Source organism: Carassius carassius, chromosome 19 (genome assembly GCF_963082965.1).
Source record: "Carassius carassius chromosome 19, fCarCar2.1, whole genome shotgun sequence".
NCBI classification, from domain to species: Eukaryota; Metazoa; Chordata; class Actinopteri; order Cypriniformes; family Cyprinidae; genus Carassius; species Carassius carassius.
In genome coordinates, this window is record NC_081773.1 from 16,261,122 (window position 1) to 16,278,653 (window position 17,532).

Sequence of the window (17,532 nt, forward strand, 5' to 3'; positions counted from 1 at the left end):
AAATTCATAATGTGGTGAGATTAGGATGCAACAATAAAGCATGTTACCAAACCCAAATCTAACATTTAACCTAATGTCTTAGAATTATCTAACATTAACTTAAAAATCTTTCAAATAAAAAATCAAATATTTGGATACAAAATTCAAAAACATTGAGAGTGATTGGGGTCTAGAGTGAATCCAATCAATTTAAATGCATTTTCTATAAGTAACAACAGCCTTTCACAGAGTATAAAACAATTAGCACTTAGAGCAATCTGTTTAATGAGGAGACCAAGTAAGAGGAAACCAGGGACCATATAAAATGCTACATTACACCCATCTTCCATGCCACCCCACCACTCCCATTTTTTATCGTTGATGAACATTGATAACAATACTTGTTATATTTCCTTGGCATTAAATTACAGAAAACCTGTAAGTGCTGTTACGTGAGTGTTTTTAATAAAACAGTTGGTTTTGTGACAGCAAATTTTACATATTTGTCTGTTCACAAAATCTACTGATTTTACTTTTAAAAATGAATGGAAAATAAAATACAATTACTACTGTTTTGTAGTGGATCATAGTTTCATATACTTTGAAAAATAGGGGAACCCCATGATGAAATAAGCTTTTTCTTTTTTTTCTTTTTTTTTTTTTGAAATAATTCAGCTTCTTTATTTTATAAAGTGTTATAAATTACTTGTGTACATATACAAATAATATGTAACAAGTAAGCAATATCTACAAATGATATGTAACACATTTACAAGTGATGAATAGTTTACACTTTAGATTAGGGGATGCAGAAAGCAGAAAGAAAGAGTCTTTAACTCTGTGCACCTGATGTGAGCTTCAGTGGAAGGTAAAAGCGGTAAAGAGGTTTACTTCATCACTAGATCCCACAAACTCCACTCAGAAAACAAGTCTGTGCTGATGAGTGTAAGGATTTAACACAACTCACTGGAATCATCTGACTAAGGCATATATACATTTTTATCCACTTCAAAACAAATGAATTACTCTTCTTAAAAATAGTGCTTACCTGCATGTTTGTGCTTTTGAACACAGACCAGCTAACAAATTCGCCAATAAATCATATACTGATCATTTACTAATGGTTTATTCATCATTTACGCATGATTAACAATTGTTTATTGAGATAATTATACAAAACAATTTTTACATAAATACATCAATGATTTATAGGTGATGTATCAACTAATAACTTAAAAACCATCTACTAATGATCAGTTTGATTTATTTCATGATTTCAACTTTTTTTAAGATAAATTACAACACATTTGTAAATCGTCAGCATACCACTCATTAATCATTAATAAATGTATAGTCATGTTTTGTAAATGATTAGTTCATCATTAACTAATAATTTATAAATGACTTATAACAGAACGGTATTACAAAGTGTTACCCAGCTCTTTCATCTATTTGTATGGTTGGTTTATGGTACAAATTGTATAAATAACTTTTTTTTTAACCCATTCAGGCTCAATGATACCAGAACCGACAACTCCTTCAATGTCAGTAAAACCCCCAAAGAGGCAATTGTGGTAAGTATTGTGAACTAGAGAAGACTTCCTCTGATGTAATGTTTTCCACACTTTTGGATGGGTATGGTCTCTAACTGAAATCTGATACTGCAGTTTGGTTGGTACAGTTTTCTGTTTGATCACCAGATGACCACAACTTACATTGTGATGAACAATATAAATTAATAAGTAAATAATAAGTAATAATAACTTATTTAATAATAATAATAATAATAACTACATTTGAGAGGAAAGCCACAGTGCTTCAAATTATTTTGTTATTCCAGACTCTGAGAAATACACTTATTTAACCTACGTATATGAAATCATTAATTTGTATGTTCACTTAAAGGGATTAAGTGTTGAGTCATCTCACTTCGTTTAAGAAACTCTGGGTGCATAAAGGGATTTTACAGCATATAGCTTTAATAATATACATACAAGCTCATGCTAAATTAATTAATGCTCTTATCAGGTGCTCTTCGATTCAAGTTCTTCAATGAAGAAAGAATGTTATGACACTGACAGTCAAATGAAGCGGATTGACGCTGTCAAGCAAATCTTTGACAGCTTTTCAAACCGAAGTATGGCATATGATTTTGAACATGTCATCTGCCTTGTGATGTTTAACAAAGAAGTGAAAACTGTTCTGAAATTCACTGAAAATCTGGAAACCTTCAAGGTATTTTTGTCCTGATTACTGCACCATTATCTTAATTAAAGAAAGAAATAACTACTAAGAATTTAGTAGTGATGATAAATGCTGTTTGTATACTAATTTCTTTGTTATTTTTTACGTGTAGGAGCAAGTGCATGGTATTGAAGCATCTGGGTACACAAGGTTATATGATGCACTTGTTCGTGGTATCTCAGAGCTTGATGATGTCAAGAAAAGGTTTCCAGCTTGCAGATGTCGCATCTTGTGTTTGACAGATGGCAACGATAACAGGTGTGTGTCTTATATATATATATATATATATATATATATATATATATATATATATATATATATATATATATATATATATATATAATTATACCATTTAAATTGATGTCTTCAATATCACATTTCACTTTCAAAATGTTATTACACAACTAAAATGATAATGGATAACTTTTTTTGTCTAATCTACAGATCCACAAATAATCCAGTCACTGTTGTCAGAGAACTGATGGACAAAAATATTGTGGTTGATGCTGTTCTTGTTGGCAGAGCAAAGAATACTGTTCTACATGGAATCAGCTATGTAACAGGTTTGTGTGTTAATATATATATATTTTTTTCTACTCATTATTTTAAGCCACAAAATCAATGTAAAATATTTTTAATATGAACTATTATAGAGATTTATATATTTGTTATGTTTGGGTATTTTTTGTGTATAACAGTTGTTACTCATTTCTGCATTTTTGAAGATCCTGGTATCTGGTACATTAAACAGTTTAACGAGTAGTCTGAATGAATCATGTGACTGCATTGGTATATAATGCTTGACAGTACTGAAAATATGGTCTGGAATCTACTAAACCAACAATCACAAAATCATATGCCATGACAGAGTAACAATACAGAGACTATAACTTCAGCAGAGTGCAATAAAATAAGGTTTAACAGAATCACATTAGGTGTGCTCTGGAGATCTGTAAATTAAGGAAAACTCATTAGTATTTAGTGTAAAACATATCTATGAAATATATGCAAACAAATCATTTTACTTTAAAGTTTTCTCAGTATAAATTTATTATTTATAACCGAGCCACACTTAAAAAAGGTGGCTTTCATGTTCAGTACAGTTTTTTTTAATGTCACAGTTTAGGACAGACAATTAAGGGTTTGAGGCGGTTTAGCCTGAAGAGTTGTCAGTCTGTGAGGATGTGTGTTGTGTGATTTCAGAGTAATTAGTCTCATAGCATTTACAGCTCACATGAATGGCTCAAATAAATAAATGAATACATACATACACAAACAATAATACGCCTTAAACTATAAGCACGTTTACAATGTTGGATCCAGGTAAGCAACTGCTCTCGAGATAAATGTTGTTTTTGATTGTTAGACCTAGCCAGGTCCATCAGTTTAACCTGGTGTAGTTAGAAACCCAAAGGAATATGCACTTGTTGGTGACATCACCCTCACTGTTAAAATTATTCTAAAGTTGAAAGTGCTTGAAAGATCACTGTGGCTCTCTTAATTTGTTTTAGGTGGATATTGCTTTAAGCCAGAAAAGGCAAAGGCTGCTCTTAAGCTTTTGGAGATGGAAACTGTCTTGTCCATGGAGCTGAGGGCAGAGAGAACAAGGGTACCTGTGTCTTCAATAAAAACAGAGGTACAGTATGAAGTAAAAGCCATTACATGTTACCTTTAACAGAAAATTACAAGTATTTAATATTACTTTTTTCTTTTTAAATAAAAGTCTCTGTATAGCCTTTATATCCTCAGTATACATGTAAGTCTGACAAAGAACCGAGGATTTCTGAAAATAACTTTTTTTTTTTTTTTCATTTGTTTTAATTAGGAAGACTTGACCAAACATTTTGCCACTAATGGCTACGATGAAAAACCAGAAAGGAAGCTTCCTGTTCAAATCACTGAGAAAGTAGCAAGGACAGAGAGGTATTGAGTGTACAATTCAAAGTTAACTTGTAGTCTAAATTGGACATTATTTAATTATTTTAAATTTCATACAAGTAGGAGTGCAGTATGGTTCTATCTACTTGTTAAAGGGATAGTTCACTCAAAAATGAAAATGTGATGTTTATCTGCTTACCCCCAGGCCATCCAAAATGTGGGTGACTTTGTTTCTACAGGAGATTTTTTTAACAAACCGTTGCAGTATGTTAGTTTTAATGCAGGTGGATGGGAATCAAAGCTAAAACATACAAAAGTGGACCATTGACACTCCTAATTGAGATTGTAGATAGTGTCAATGGTCAATTTGAGAGATAGGTGGCAGTAATGCACTTATAAGTCTGCGATACGCCATAAAGAAAGAATAAGAAGACGCCTCATTAGCATGCTGTGTTTTGCAAGTACACCCAGCTGCACCCCATACCTACTCTGAGTATGTTGTTTAAAAAGCTAAAAACTCTGTGGAGTTTTACAAAGCCTTCATTATAACGCACAGTTGTTTATTTTTAACTTGACTCACTATGTCTGTTTTATTGAATCACAAGATGTTAGCTGCTGCAAGTTTAATCTTCTGGACCAGTCAAACTCACAATCAGAATCAGAATCAGAATCAGAAAGAGCTTTATTGCCAAGTATGCTTGCGCATACAAGGAATTTGTTTTAGTGACATAAGCTTCCAGTAAACAGAGACAACAACACACAGACAAAAAAAAAATAAAAAACCTTTACAGGAGATTTACAAATTGGCAAATAAATAGGTGTATAAACAATTGTGCTATAAATAACAATTGAATCATTGGGACATTCTAAAACGCTTAATGTGAAAGTAAGTGGCTTAATGGATTAAAACAGTGTTTTAAAAAGACCAAACTTAGTAAACATATTATTAATAAAGTATTCTATTCGCAGACAAGCAGATATATCAGCCCAGAATATGAATGCTATGCATTTAGTTACGCGTTAAGCATTTTCCTCCCATAACTTGGCTTGTCTGTAAATAGAATGCTTTATTAAAAATGTTTACTGAGTTTGGTCTTTTAAAAACACATTTTTTAATGCATTAAGCCACGTTAAGCGTAAAATGTCCTGAATCATTTCAGCAGATTGAAATTAATTGGCTGAATAATGGTCACAGAATGGGTATCAGAGAAGATACCGATTTAATATATTAATTTAATATAAATAGATGATACTTTATAAAGTTTATCTCAATATTTGACCACAGTGGCTGTGAGATTTTTGGATCTGGTTCAAGATAGGAATATGTCAAAATGTAATTTTCAATTTTGGCCACTCCTGAAACAAGTCATATCAGAATTTATGCATGACTTATTTAAGGATGTGCATTTATTACATGGACTTAGTAAAAACATAAAAAAGAGTGTCTAAAATCACTGATCACTGATCTCTAAATAGTACCATTAAATTATATATACATTTTTAACTTAATGCTGTTAAAATGTACACTCTCAGAAATAAAGGTACAGTGAGGGTACAATTAAGTACTTTAAGGTAAAAATTTCACAAATGTGCCAGCAAAGGAACAAACATGTATCCAGCTGAGTACCAAAAAGTACCTTTCCAAAGAATGCATGGTGAAAGGTACATATATGTGCCCTTTGAAAAGGTACATTGTCATGTAATAGTTAAGGTACAACATTCACAAATGTACCATTAAAGGTCCTATCGTGTTCCCATGGGGTACTTCGAAGTACCTTTTGTGTACACATCCTGTAGGGTACAAAAAAGTACCTTATTCAAGTCAAAGGGTAAACTTCCTGTGCAGCTATTTATGCGTGCCTTTTCTAAGACTGATAGAGCCTTTGTCATAATTTGTAAATGTGGTATGCTGAATAATCCTCTGCATAGTGAAGTTAAGAATTAGGACATGCGTTTATTTTATATTATTTTCTTTTCATTAGAATTCTTCCTCGTTGTAATTTTCACTTTATTCTATTGTATGTTTGTGTGAATTAATAAATCAATCCATTAAAAATATACATGCACACATACATATCTAAATGTACTGTTTAGCCATTATGCCTCATCTTTGTGTGGTTTCATCTGAGAAGTGTCAGGGTCTGGTTTAAAACAAGGGAAGAAATTCTGAAGAATGTTTGCTACAAAACAGCTTTCACTTGCATAGTTTGAAATAAATACTATGGACGTGATCTGCACATCATGACAAAACAGTGGTATTTCGATTACATCCACTTCGTCAGTGATAAAAACGCGAACGTGATCTCCTCCATTGCTGACGTTTCCGGGCAACAAAACAGCTAGATTCAGGAAGTGTCCGACTTTAAAGGTATTTTTTTGACCCCTCCCCTTACTGCAGCCGTCTACTCTCTCCTACATTTCAGGCGAGGCAAGACGCATCTCAAACAAGCCTATTTTGTTCCCAATCCCGCGGGATTCCCGTTTGATTCCCATGACCCGCGGTAATCCCGAAAAAATGTCAGCCTCTACAGGTGGATGTTTCTAGAGTAATTTAACACATTTAACAAAAGTTCAAATAACTTCCTTTTGTTTAATTTAATAGTCAAAATTTTCACCCACCAATATCCATCATTAAAATAAATAATAATTTGACCTGATACATAATGACTGGTCTGATGACTATCACTTAAACACTTATATCATGGTTCTTTTCTTAAATTAATTAGTAAATGTGAATTGATGTTCTAAGTATTAATTTCTTTATTAGTGTACTTAAAAAGAAGATCCGAGAATGCAAGACAGGCCGCTTCATGGAGAAAGATAAACGGATCATAGAAGAACTAAAGAGTCTTCACTGTGATCCCCATCCATTTTGTTCTGTGTATCCCTCAGAAACAGACTTCAGTAAGTATGATTAAATCTGCTTTTATATGAGTGCATGAGTGGTTACATGCATTAAAATATATTTCAGCTTTTTGGAGGATTGTCATGAAAGGACCGCCAGAAACTCCCTATGAGAATGGAACCTTTGAGCTGTATTGTCAGTTTGGCCGTGATTATCCAGTGAAACCACCTGTTGTTCGGTTCTATACTCCTGTATCCTTAAGCCTTAGAAGTGCCCCAGTAATGTTCAGAAACTGATTTCTGTTTTTCATACATCTAAAGTAGAGCAAAGAACTCCCAAGAAAAATTATTTAGCATTTTGTACTTAACTGCAGTATAGATCTACCATTGCAACATCAACAGTGTGGGAAGGATTTGCCACAACATATTTGATCGACATTACTCAGCTAATGTTACTATGAGAGAGATCTTGGATGCTGTATATGGACTTCTGATACTCCCAGAGGCTGATGATCCACTAGACAGGTAGCCTCTTATTCTTTATCTGGTGAATTCACATTACCATTTTTATTTATTTATTTAATTATTTATTTTGCATTGAACTGTACAAATGAACAGTGTATTGGCAGAGGAATTCCATACTAGCAAAGAAATCTATGAGCAAGCGGCTAAAGATGACACTGCTGTTCATGCATGCCAGTCCATGGAATTCATTGAAGAGGTACTTTGTTATTATCAACATATGAAACCCTGAGGTTTTAGTCAGAGAACTTTTTTTTTTTTTTTTGAGACTTGTATTATTGGAATATAATATATATATATTTTTAAATCATATAGGCCTGTTAATATAATGCATTTATCTATGTTTGTATGTATGAATGTATGTATCCACCTTTTTCCTGACATAAAAATGTCCGCCGCAATTTGTAAATTATATGGGTAAAGCTTCTGGTCTCATTTGCATCCAGCTATTTTTAGCTGTACAAAACAGTTAGTTTTGCTGCTTGATATTCAAGTCAAGTCACCTTTATTTATATAGCGCTTTAAACAAAATACATTGCATCACAGCAACTGAACAATATTCATTAGGAAAACAGTGTGTCAATAATGCAAAATGATAGTTAAAAGCAGTTCATCATTGAATTCAGTGATGTCATCTCTGTTCAGTTAAATAGTGTCTGTGCATTTATTTGCAATCAAGTCAACAATATCGCTGTAGATGAAGTGACCCCAACTAAGCAAGCCAGAGGCGACAGTGGCAAGGAACAGAAACTCCATCGGTGACAAAAAACCTTGGGAGAAACCAGGCTCAGTTGGGGGGCCAGTTCTCCTCTGACCAGACGAAACCAGTAGTTAAATTCCAGGCTGCAGCAAAGTCAGATTGTGCAGAAGAATCATCTGTTTCCTGTGGTCTTGTCCTGGTGGTCCTCTGAGACAAGGTCTTTACAGGGGATCTGTATCTGGGGCTCCAGTTGTCCTGGTCTCCGCTGTCTTTCAGGGCAGTAGAGGTCCTTTCTAGGTGCTGATCCACCATCTGGTCTGGATACGTACTGGATCCGGGTGACTGCAGTGACCCTCTGATCTGGATACAGACTGGATCTGGTGGCTAAGGTGACCTCGGAAATAAGAGAGATACAGACAAATATTAGCATATATGCCATTCTTCTTATGATGTAGCAAGTACATAGGGTGTTATGGAAAGTGTTCCCGGTTCCGGTTTACCTAATTAATGCAGCCTAAAAATCCTTTAACGGATTTGGATATTAAAAGCATATTAGTATGTTATGTGTAAGCCAGGTTAAGGAGATGGGTCTTTAATCTAGATTTAAACTGCAAGAGTGTGTCTGCCTCCCGAACAATGTTAGGTAGGTTATTCCAGAGTTTAGGCGCCAAATAGGAAAAGGATCTGCCACCTGCAGTTGAGTTTTGAGAACGTAGCAGATGTAGGATTATAATGTAAAAGGATCTCATTCAAATACTGCTAAACCATTCAGGGCTTTATAAGTAATAAGCAATATTTTAAAATCTATACGATGTTTGATAGGGAGCCAGTGCAGTGTTGACAGGACCGGGCTAATATGGTCATACTTCCTGGTTCTAGTAAGAACGTACTCTGTTACTAAACGTAACCTCGGTTCTCTCTAGAAGAGCGAACGAGTACTGCGTCTTAGCTAAGACGCTACGGGAAAAGTCTCTTTTCACGAAATACTGAAGCAAAAAATTATCCTTAATTTTGTATTTTTGTAAAGCGCATTTGCAGCAGTACACAGCCATAGGCGAGACGGCTCATTCGCTCATTGGCTTGTTCTGCGGCAACTGCACAGCCTATCGAGCGCGGGCTGATGCAACATCAGACCAATAAGGGCGCTTCGCGCCCTTCTTGCCACTTCCCGCCGAAACGGGTGTGGCCCAACCTATAAAAGGAGCTCGAAAAGGCTGACTCACCTGCAAAATGCAAAACGCCGTGCGCCCAGGGATCACACACCAATAAACCATTGGTCTGATCACACACAGTCACCTGAGGGACTCACAGAGAGTCCAGGACAGAAAAGGGGGAAAGCCCTCCGTCCCATATCTAGCAGCATCCGTAGATGCGGCAATATGACATCACACAGCCGAGGCAAGCCTGACCAATGTGGCAATGCGGGTCTTACGCAATACTGCCCATATAACAGTCGGCAGCGCATAGCGCTCATGAACTCAGAATTCCCCTCAGGGCCCTGATTTGACTATACCGACAGCAGCCTTGCTTGCAAGGCGGGAACCTCCAGGTTATAGAACCTGATAAATGTAGACGGCGAGGTCCAACCTGCCGCCGTACATATATCCTGCAAGGAGATCCCAGTAGACCACGCCCACGACGAGGCGACGCCTCTTGTGGAGTGTGCTCTGACGCCCAACGGGCACTGATGGCCCCTGGAAGCATAAGCTAACGCTATGGCGTCAACTATCCATCTGGATAGAGTCTGTCTCGAAACAGCCATTCCCTTGGAACGTCCACCGAACGAGACAAACAGCTGCTCCGTCTGCCGAAAGGCAGCAGAGCGAGACACATAAGCTCTTAAAACCCTGACAGGGCAAAGAAGACTCGAGTCTCTACCCTCTCCTGACACCGGCAGGGCTGACAGGGCAATAACCTGAGCCCGAAACGGCGTGTTGAGGGATTTCGGCACATAACCGTGCCTAGGTTTGAGTATGACCCTTGAGTCATTAGGCCCAAACTCCAAGCACGACTGGCTCACAGAGAGCGCGTGCAAATCACCCACACGCTTCACCGAAGTGAGAGCCAACAAGAATACTGTCTTGAACGACAGATGCTGAAGGCTAACCGATTGGATAGGCTCAAAAGGGGGACCCTTCAAGGCCTCCAAAAACCGCAGCGAGGTCCCACATAGGGACTGACGGTGGTCTGGGAGGATTCAGCCTCCTAGCTCCTCTGAGGAACCGGATGACTAAATCGTTCCTTCCTATTGACTGACCGGACGTAGTTTCAGAAAACGCCGCGATGGCCGCCACATAAACTTTGAGCGTGGATGGGGCTCTGCCCTTATCCAACAGCTCCTGTAGGAAGGAGAGGACCTCCGTCACCTCACAACTAAGGGGTGAATAACCTCGAGCTGTGCACCAGCTGGAGAACACCGACCACTTCGAGGCATACAGATGTTGTGTCGACGGAGCTCTAGCCTGAGTGATGGTATTTAGCACTCCCACTGCGAGATCAGCGGGTAACCGTTGAGCGCCCAAACATGGAGGGACCACAACTCCGGTTGAGGGTGCCAAATCGAGCCCCTGGCCTGCGAGAGGAGGTCCCTCCTCAACGGTACCGGCCACGGGGCGACATCTGCTAACTGCATCAAATCTGGGAACCATGGTTGGTTCTTCCAAAGAGGTGCTACAAGCCGTATTGAACATCTCGTTTCTCTCACCCGTTCCATCACCTGCGGAAGGAGGGAGACGGGAGGGAACGCATAAAGCGGGCAGCACGGCCAACTCCGTGAAAGCGCACTTTTGTTCTTGGAAAAGAACGTGGGGCAGTGAACGTTTTCGTGGGACGCAAAGAGGTCCACCTCCGCCATGCCAAATCTCTCCCACAACAGCCGGACTGTTTGCGGGTGTAGAGACCATTCGCCTGTAGGAACATTGCCTCTGGACAGCCTGTTTGGACCCAGATTCTTCAGTCCAGGCACATGCACTGCTCTCAGTGAGCGCACGTTGCGCTGAGCGCAAACCAGGAGGCGTTCCGTCAGCCTGCACAGGTTTCGGGACCCGAGACCACCCTGGCGATTTATGTAGGACACCACGGACATGTTGTCCGAACGGACTATGACGTGGTGATCCTTGATATGGGGACAAAAGCGCGTCAGCGCGTTCTCCACTGCCAGTATTTCCAGGCAGTTGATATGATGGAGCTTTTCCCATTCTGACCATAGGCCAAAGGACGGTCTGCCTTCGAGCAGCGCTCCCCATCCCGAAGTGGAGGCGTCCGTCGACACCATTTTCACACTCGGGGAAGTCCCCAGGCTTACACCTGATCGGTACCAGCCGTTCGCTGTCCAAGGTGCTAGAGCCGCAACACAGCTCTGATCGACCTTGAAATGCAGCCGGCCAGACGCCCACGCTCTGCGCAGCACCCAAGCCTTCAGCCAGAACTGCAGGGGGCGCATGCGGAGCAGGCCCAGCCGCAGAACCGGAGATGCTGAGGCCATGAGACCCAGCATCTTTTGACAGTGTTTGAGCGACACGGTCGCGCCGCAGCGGAAAGAACTTGCTGCGCGCTGAATGCCCATCGCACGCTGTGGTGACAGCCGCGCCGTCATGGAACACGAGTTCAGAACTATATCCAGAAACAGGATCGTCTGACTGGGGTTCAGCGAACTCTTCGCCCAATGGACACTGAGGCCGAGCTTCTCGAGGTGATCGAGTAAAACGGCCCTGTGGTCCACGAGCTCCGCTCGTGATCGGGCCAGAACCAGCCAGTCGTCCAAATAATTCATCACTCGCATGCCTCTGAGTCTGAGAGGAGCGAGCGCTGCATCCATGCACCTCGTAAACGTACGAGGAGCTACGGACAAGCCGAATGGCAGGACTGTAAACTGGTATGCCTGGCCCTCGAAGGCGAATCTCAAAAAATATCGCCTGTGGTTTGACGCTATCTGTATTTGAAAATACGCGTCCTTCAGATCTATTGACATGAACCAGTCCCCTCTGCGAATCTGCGCGAGGAGTTTCCTGGTCGTAAGCATTTTGAAACTGCGTTTCATCAATGCCTTGTTCAGCTGTCTTAGATCCAGTATGGGCCTGAGACCCCCGTCTCTCTTGGGCACCAGAAAGTATCTGCTGTACAGCCCCCCCTCGCTTTGAGCTGGAGACACAGGCTCTACAGCCCCTTTGCTCAACAGTTTTGATATTTCGGCCCGAAGTATGTGTGCTACTTCTGTTTTGACCGTAGTTTCGACGCGCGCTGAAAAGCGCGGAGGGCGTCGAAAAAACTGTAGCGAGTAGCCTCGCTTTATAATGCCTAGCACCCAATCCGAAACCCCTGGAAGCGCTGACCATGCATCTGCATGAATGGCTAAGGGCTGGGTGCGAAGCGCGCTCTGTTGACCGGGCAACGGCGGCGCTCGGGTGCGCTGCGCATTTGAGATGGGGAGCGCGCTGATCAAAGCGGGCAGATCGCTCCTCCTCAACCCCGTCCCGGCGCTTAACCGACTGGGGGAAAGCTGAGCAGGTCCCGTGGGACTCGATATGTCTGCGAGTAACTGTGGGCTTCATATGTGCACATTTACCACTTTCAACTCGCTGTCTGCCTGTGCAGAGCGTACGTGCACGGGCCTCGTTTTTACAGAAGCCACGCGCCGTATGTGACATAGTGTATGTGGGCACTGGGCACGTTTACTATGCGGCGCGCTCGACCGATCTGTGTCGATCTTATGTGCGCGAGCCCTGTGTGCAGGGCTGTGCTTACATGTGGAGATGGGCACTGAGGAGTGGGCATCGTCACTGCATTTATAGCACCATCGGCCGTGGCCGGACGATCATGCACGGGTTTTGTTTTTACAGAAACCACATGACGCGTGTGACATAGTAATTGTGGGCACTGAGGGGTGGGCACGCTTACTGTGCAGTGTGCGCGATCGACTTGAGTCGCTTTTATGGGCGCAGGCCCTGTGTGCAGGGCTGTGCTTACATGTGGAGATGGGCACTGAGGAGTGGGCATCGTCACTACATTTATAGCACCATCGGCCGTGGCCGGACGAACGTGCATGGGTTTCGTTTTTACAGAAACCACATGACGCGTGTGACATAGTGATTGTGGGCACTGAGGAGTGGGCACGTCTACTATGTAGTGCGCGTGATAGACTTGAGTCGCTTTTATGGGCGCGAGCCCTGTGTGAAGGGCTGTGCTTATATGTGGAGATGGGCACTGAGCAGTGGGCATCGTCACTAGATTTATAGCACCATCGGCCGTGGCCGGGACACCAGAAATTACACCTTTTCGGGAAATATCTGGGTAGCCATGATAACGGTTTTTGTGTGCAGGCAAGCGGGCAACCATACAGGCTTGCGCATTGCAAAAAACGCTGAAACAGTCACAATCTCTGGAACTGAAACAGCGGCGCGCTTAGGTGAGAGCCCGGCCACAGGGGAGCTCGTACACCTGCGCTTCGATGAAGCAGCCATCGTTAGTAGTGCCGACGCAGCGTCACACAGCAGGCTTTAGATGGCAACACCGCTTTTGCCGCCGTCCAGCAGAGGGCGGACAAAGGTGCATCGCTATTGCCTGTTCCACCGGCGGAAGTTCGCGCTGAATATGGAGCGTTCCAAGCCTTCGCCACCTCTTCGTGAAGCTCAGGAAGAAATGAGGCGGGCTTTGAGAAGTACGCTCATCCGAAAGGGAAATACCATCCAGCCGGGAACGAGAGGGGGGGCGCTGGTGCAAACCACTTGCGGCCGAGACTCATCGCGGCCAACACGAGCATTCGCCCCGGCTCCTTCTCGATGTCAGCTCGTCTGCTGGGCTTCTGAGCAGAAGGCGCGAGATCCTCGGAGCTCGCCCAGCCCTCACTGCCCGAAGCTAGCAGAGAGCGCGTGTCCTCTTCCCCCGACGCGGCCCTGAGATCGACTTCCTCGGACGACCGGGAAGCGATGCAGGGGGGGTCGGTGAAGCAGGGCGAACCGGCGAGTTCGGTTGAGCTGAAGACTGTTCCGGAATCCGCTGGAAGCGATGCTTTTACGGCGCCTCAGCGCAGCGGAGAATGCAGGCTCAGAGAAAAAGGCCAGGCGAGTCCTCAGAGTCACCATGGCAACAGCTCGCAGTGGGGCATCCGCCGTCAGCGAGCGCGAGCGCTGCATGATCTTCACCCAGGCAGGAGACACAGATGACGTACCGGTCTCCCTCGCTGAGTGGGGCTCTGACGAGCCGCAGGAAGGCATCTTAAAAAAGACGCGAGCTCTTTTACGAGTGCATGTCGCAGGGCGAACACACACACACATAAAGAACAGTGGATATAACCGAATTGAAAGGATATAGGCGCCGGACAGCGCAGCAGGAACGGCAGTGGAAGGCGGCGAAGGCCAGCAGCTTCAGAATGGCTCGTCCCGCTGATATGCCTCTCAGACGGCGCTTGCTTCCTCCGTGATTCAGCGATGCGTGAGCTTCGCTGAAGAGATGCAAAATCAGGTGAGTCAGCCTTTTCGAGCTCCTTTTATAGGTTGGGCCACACCCGTTTCGGCGGGAAGTGGCAAGAAGGGCGCGAAGCGTCCTTATTGGTCTGATGTTGCATCAGCCCGCGCTCGATAGGCTGTGCAGTTGCCGCAGAACAAGCCAATGAGCGAATGAGCCGTCTCGCCTATGGCTGTGTACTGCTGCAAATGCGCTTTACAAAAATACAAAATTAAGGATAATTTTTTGCTTCAGTATTTCGTGAAAAGAGACTTTTCCCGTAGCGTCTTAGCTAAGACGCAGTACGAGAGAGCTCTCGTAAGAGAACTCTTGCTGCTGCATTTTGGACTAGCTGTAGTTTGTTTACTAAGCGTGCAGAACAACCACCCAATAAAGCATTACAATAATCTAACCTTGAGGTCATAAATGCATGGATTAACATTTCTGCATTTGACATTGAGAGCATTGGCCGTATTTTAGATATATTTTTGAGATGGAAAAATGCAGTTTTACAAATGCTAGAAACGTGGCTTTCTAAGGAAAGATTGCGAACAAATAGCACACCTAGGTTCCTAACTGATGACGAAGAATTGACAGAGCAACCATCAAGTCTTAGACAGTGTTCTAGGTTATTACAAGCAGAGTTTTTAGGTCCTATAATTAACACCTGTTTTTTTTCAGAATTTAGCAGTAAGAAATTACTCGTCATCCAGTTTTTTATATCGACTATGCATTCCATTAGTTTTTCAAATTGGTGTGTTTCACTGGGCCGCGAAGAAATATAGAGCTGAGTATCATCAGCATAACAGTGAAAGCTAACACCATGTTTCCTGATGATATCTCCCAAGGGTAACATATAAAGCGTGAAGAGTAGCGGCCCTAGTACTGCGCCTTGAGGTACTCCATACTGCACTTGGGATCGATATGATACATCTTCATCCACTGCTACGAACTGATATTGACAATTGATGTGTCCTATCATATTATTTTAATCTGTTTTCTTAATTAAGAACACCCTGGTTTGTACTGCAAATGGTTTTACCATTTACTGCACGTTGTTATTCTCCTCGTTATTTACCTATGGCGGCTAATGAAACGGAAGTCTCACCCATAGACTGACTTCTGTGTTGAGGAAAAAGGTGGATAGGAAATAGGGCAATAATATATGAGAATGTTCTTGCAGCCCCTTTAGTAAATTTTTTTTAGTCAAATTTGTATTTTATTGTATTGTGTTTCATAAATGTATTACGTCTGAGCTCTGTACACTTTCTATATTTAGGCTATATTTAGTGCACACGATTTAGCAAATCGAGGAAATGCAATAGTAAATCGAGGGAACGTGATAGTGATCGTGTGCACGTCTTAGTACTTTGAGGGAAAGAATTAGTAAATCATGCAATTTATTAATTTTTTTCTTGCATGTCATGTGCGGGGCTCCGTACTATTGATTTTTGTTTGCCATTATTTTTGTATCTCAACCTGTTTTTCAGCAATATATAGGAGAAAGCAATGTTCAAGTGCCTCCTCATCTGGTATGTCCCTTGTCAAGGAAGATGTTCATTGATCCTGTCAAGACCAAAGGTGGACGTGTGTACGAGCGAAGAGCCATTGAGGAATATCTTAAGACGTAAGATTCAGTGGATTAATCTCTGAAAAAGTACATTTCGTTTACACTGGTATTTATTCTTAAGAGCGGTTTCCGATTTTTTTAAGTGTTAGTGCATAAAGCGTTTTGATTTGTATATGGTCAGAGGCATTGTGTCTTGTGTTTTTGCTGTTCATGTGGAGTTTCACATTTAAATTGTTATTGTATCTCAAAGTGCTCTTCACTCATATTACAGACAAGGCATGATGATGGAAGAGAGTATCATAAATATAATGTTCATAATCCACTTGACACATTGATTATTTGGTATAAAGTGCTTTTAAAAAGGATGCAGTTGTACTTGGTCAGATAGTTGGTTTGATCTACCTGTGGTGATCATCAAATGTTATTCCTTGCTTTATTGTTGTCTTCTACCTTCAGTATGCATATGTGTTAGGAAGATTTTCTGACAGAAACTTGTTTTATTGTTGCAGACACAAGAAGGATCCAGTAACAGGGATGGCGCTTAGTAAAACAGATCTTATTCAAGATAAGAACATGAAAAGGAGTGTTGAGGAGTTTCGTACATCCCAGATAGAGGAAACGGATCTCTAAATGAAATAGACACTGGCAGAGATTCATCTGCATTATTAATCACATTATACACTTTATATATCATATTCATTCTCTTTGATTGTTGGGCACAGCTTTTTACATCATGTGTGGTAATTATAAAATTCCACTATATATTATTCATCTGACATGTTGGTTCTGTGTAGCTCATCAAGGTTTCCATTTAAAGAAACTTCAACTGTAAGAACAGTTAATTATATTCAAATGTATAATTTTATTTTACATTTTAAAAACTTTGTTCAAATATAATCAGCCTTATCATATATAAGCAGAATTTTATGAATGTATAGGGCTACAGTTTTTTTAAGCGAATAGTATAATAATAATAATACATGCATAAAATCGTTTGTAATTCATACATTCATCAGGGGAAGATTTGATGTTATATTTCAATGTTATTTGGGTTTAAAGTATATTAAATATGCAATTTACATATCAGCCTGGTTGTCTCTGTTTATTCTGAGGGGAAGACGATTAATAGCATTCAACACAAAGCCTAAAGGGATAGTTCATAGAAAAAATGTAAGTTCAAAAAATGTATCAACTCAACCTCATGTCGTTCTAAACCTGTAAGACCTTCATTCATCTTTGGAACTCAAAGTAAGATATTTTTTATGAGTTCCGAGAGCTCTATGACCCTCCCATAGACAGCAAGGATCCTAACATGATCAAGGTTCAGAAACGTAGTAAGAACATCTTTAATATA

The 17,532-nt window shown here is 41.3% G+C and overlaps 1 protein-coding gene across 1 annotated transcript in view; it reads left to right on the forward strand.

The window, feature by feature from the left end:
* LOC132095183 (uncharacterized) overlaps positions 1 to 17,221 on the forward strand; it is a 64,158-nt gene extending 46,937 nt beyond the window's left edge. Inside the window, exons 14-25 of the mRNA XM_059499981.1 lie at positions 1,490 to 1,553; positions 2,008 to 2,214; positions 2,336 to 2,481; positions 2,668 to 2,786; positions 3,735 to 3,859; positions 4,049 to 4,146; positions 6,869 to 7,005; positions 7,073 to 7,197; positions 7,325 to 7,470; positions 7,564 to 7,666; positions 16,099 to 16,235; positions 16,688 to 17,221. Coding sequence (XP_059355964.1) covers positions 1,490 to 1,553; positions 2,008 to 2,214; positions 2,336 to 2,481; positions 2,668 to 2,786; positions 3,735 to 3,859; positions 4,049 to 4,146; positions 6,869 to 7,005; positions 7,073 to 7,197; positions 7,325 to 7,470; positions 7,564 to 7,666; positions 16,099 to 16,235; positions 16,688 to 16,808 — 1,528 coding nt within the window. The 3' untranslated portion in view covers positions 16,809 to 17,221. The remainder of the gene's footprint in view (positions 1 to 1,489; positions 1,554 to 2,007; positions 2,215 to 2,335; positions 2,482 to 2,667; positions 2,787 to 3,734; positions 3,860 to 4,048; positions 4,147 to 6,868; positions 7,006 to 7,072; positions 7,198 to 7,324; positions 7,471 to 7,563; positions 7,667 to 16,098; positions 16,236 to 16,687) is intronic.
* The last annotated feature ends 311 nt before the right edge of the window (positions 17,222 to 17,532 follow it).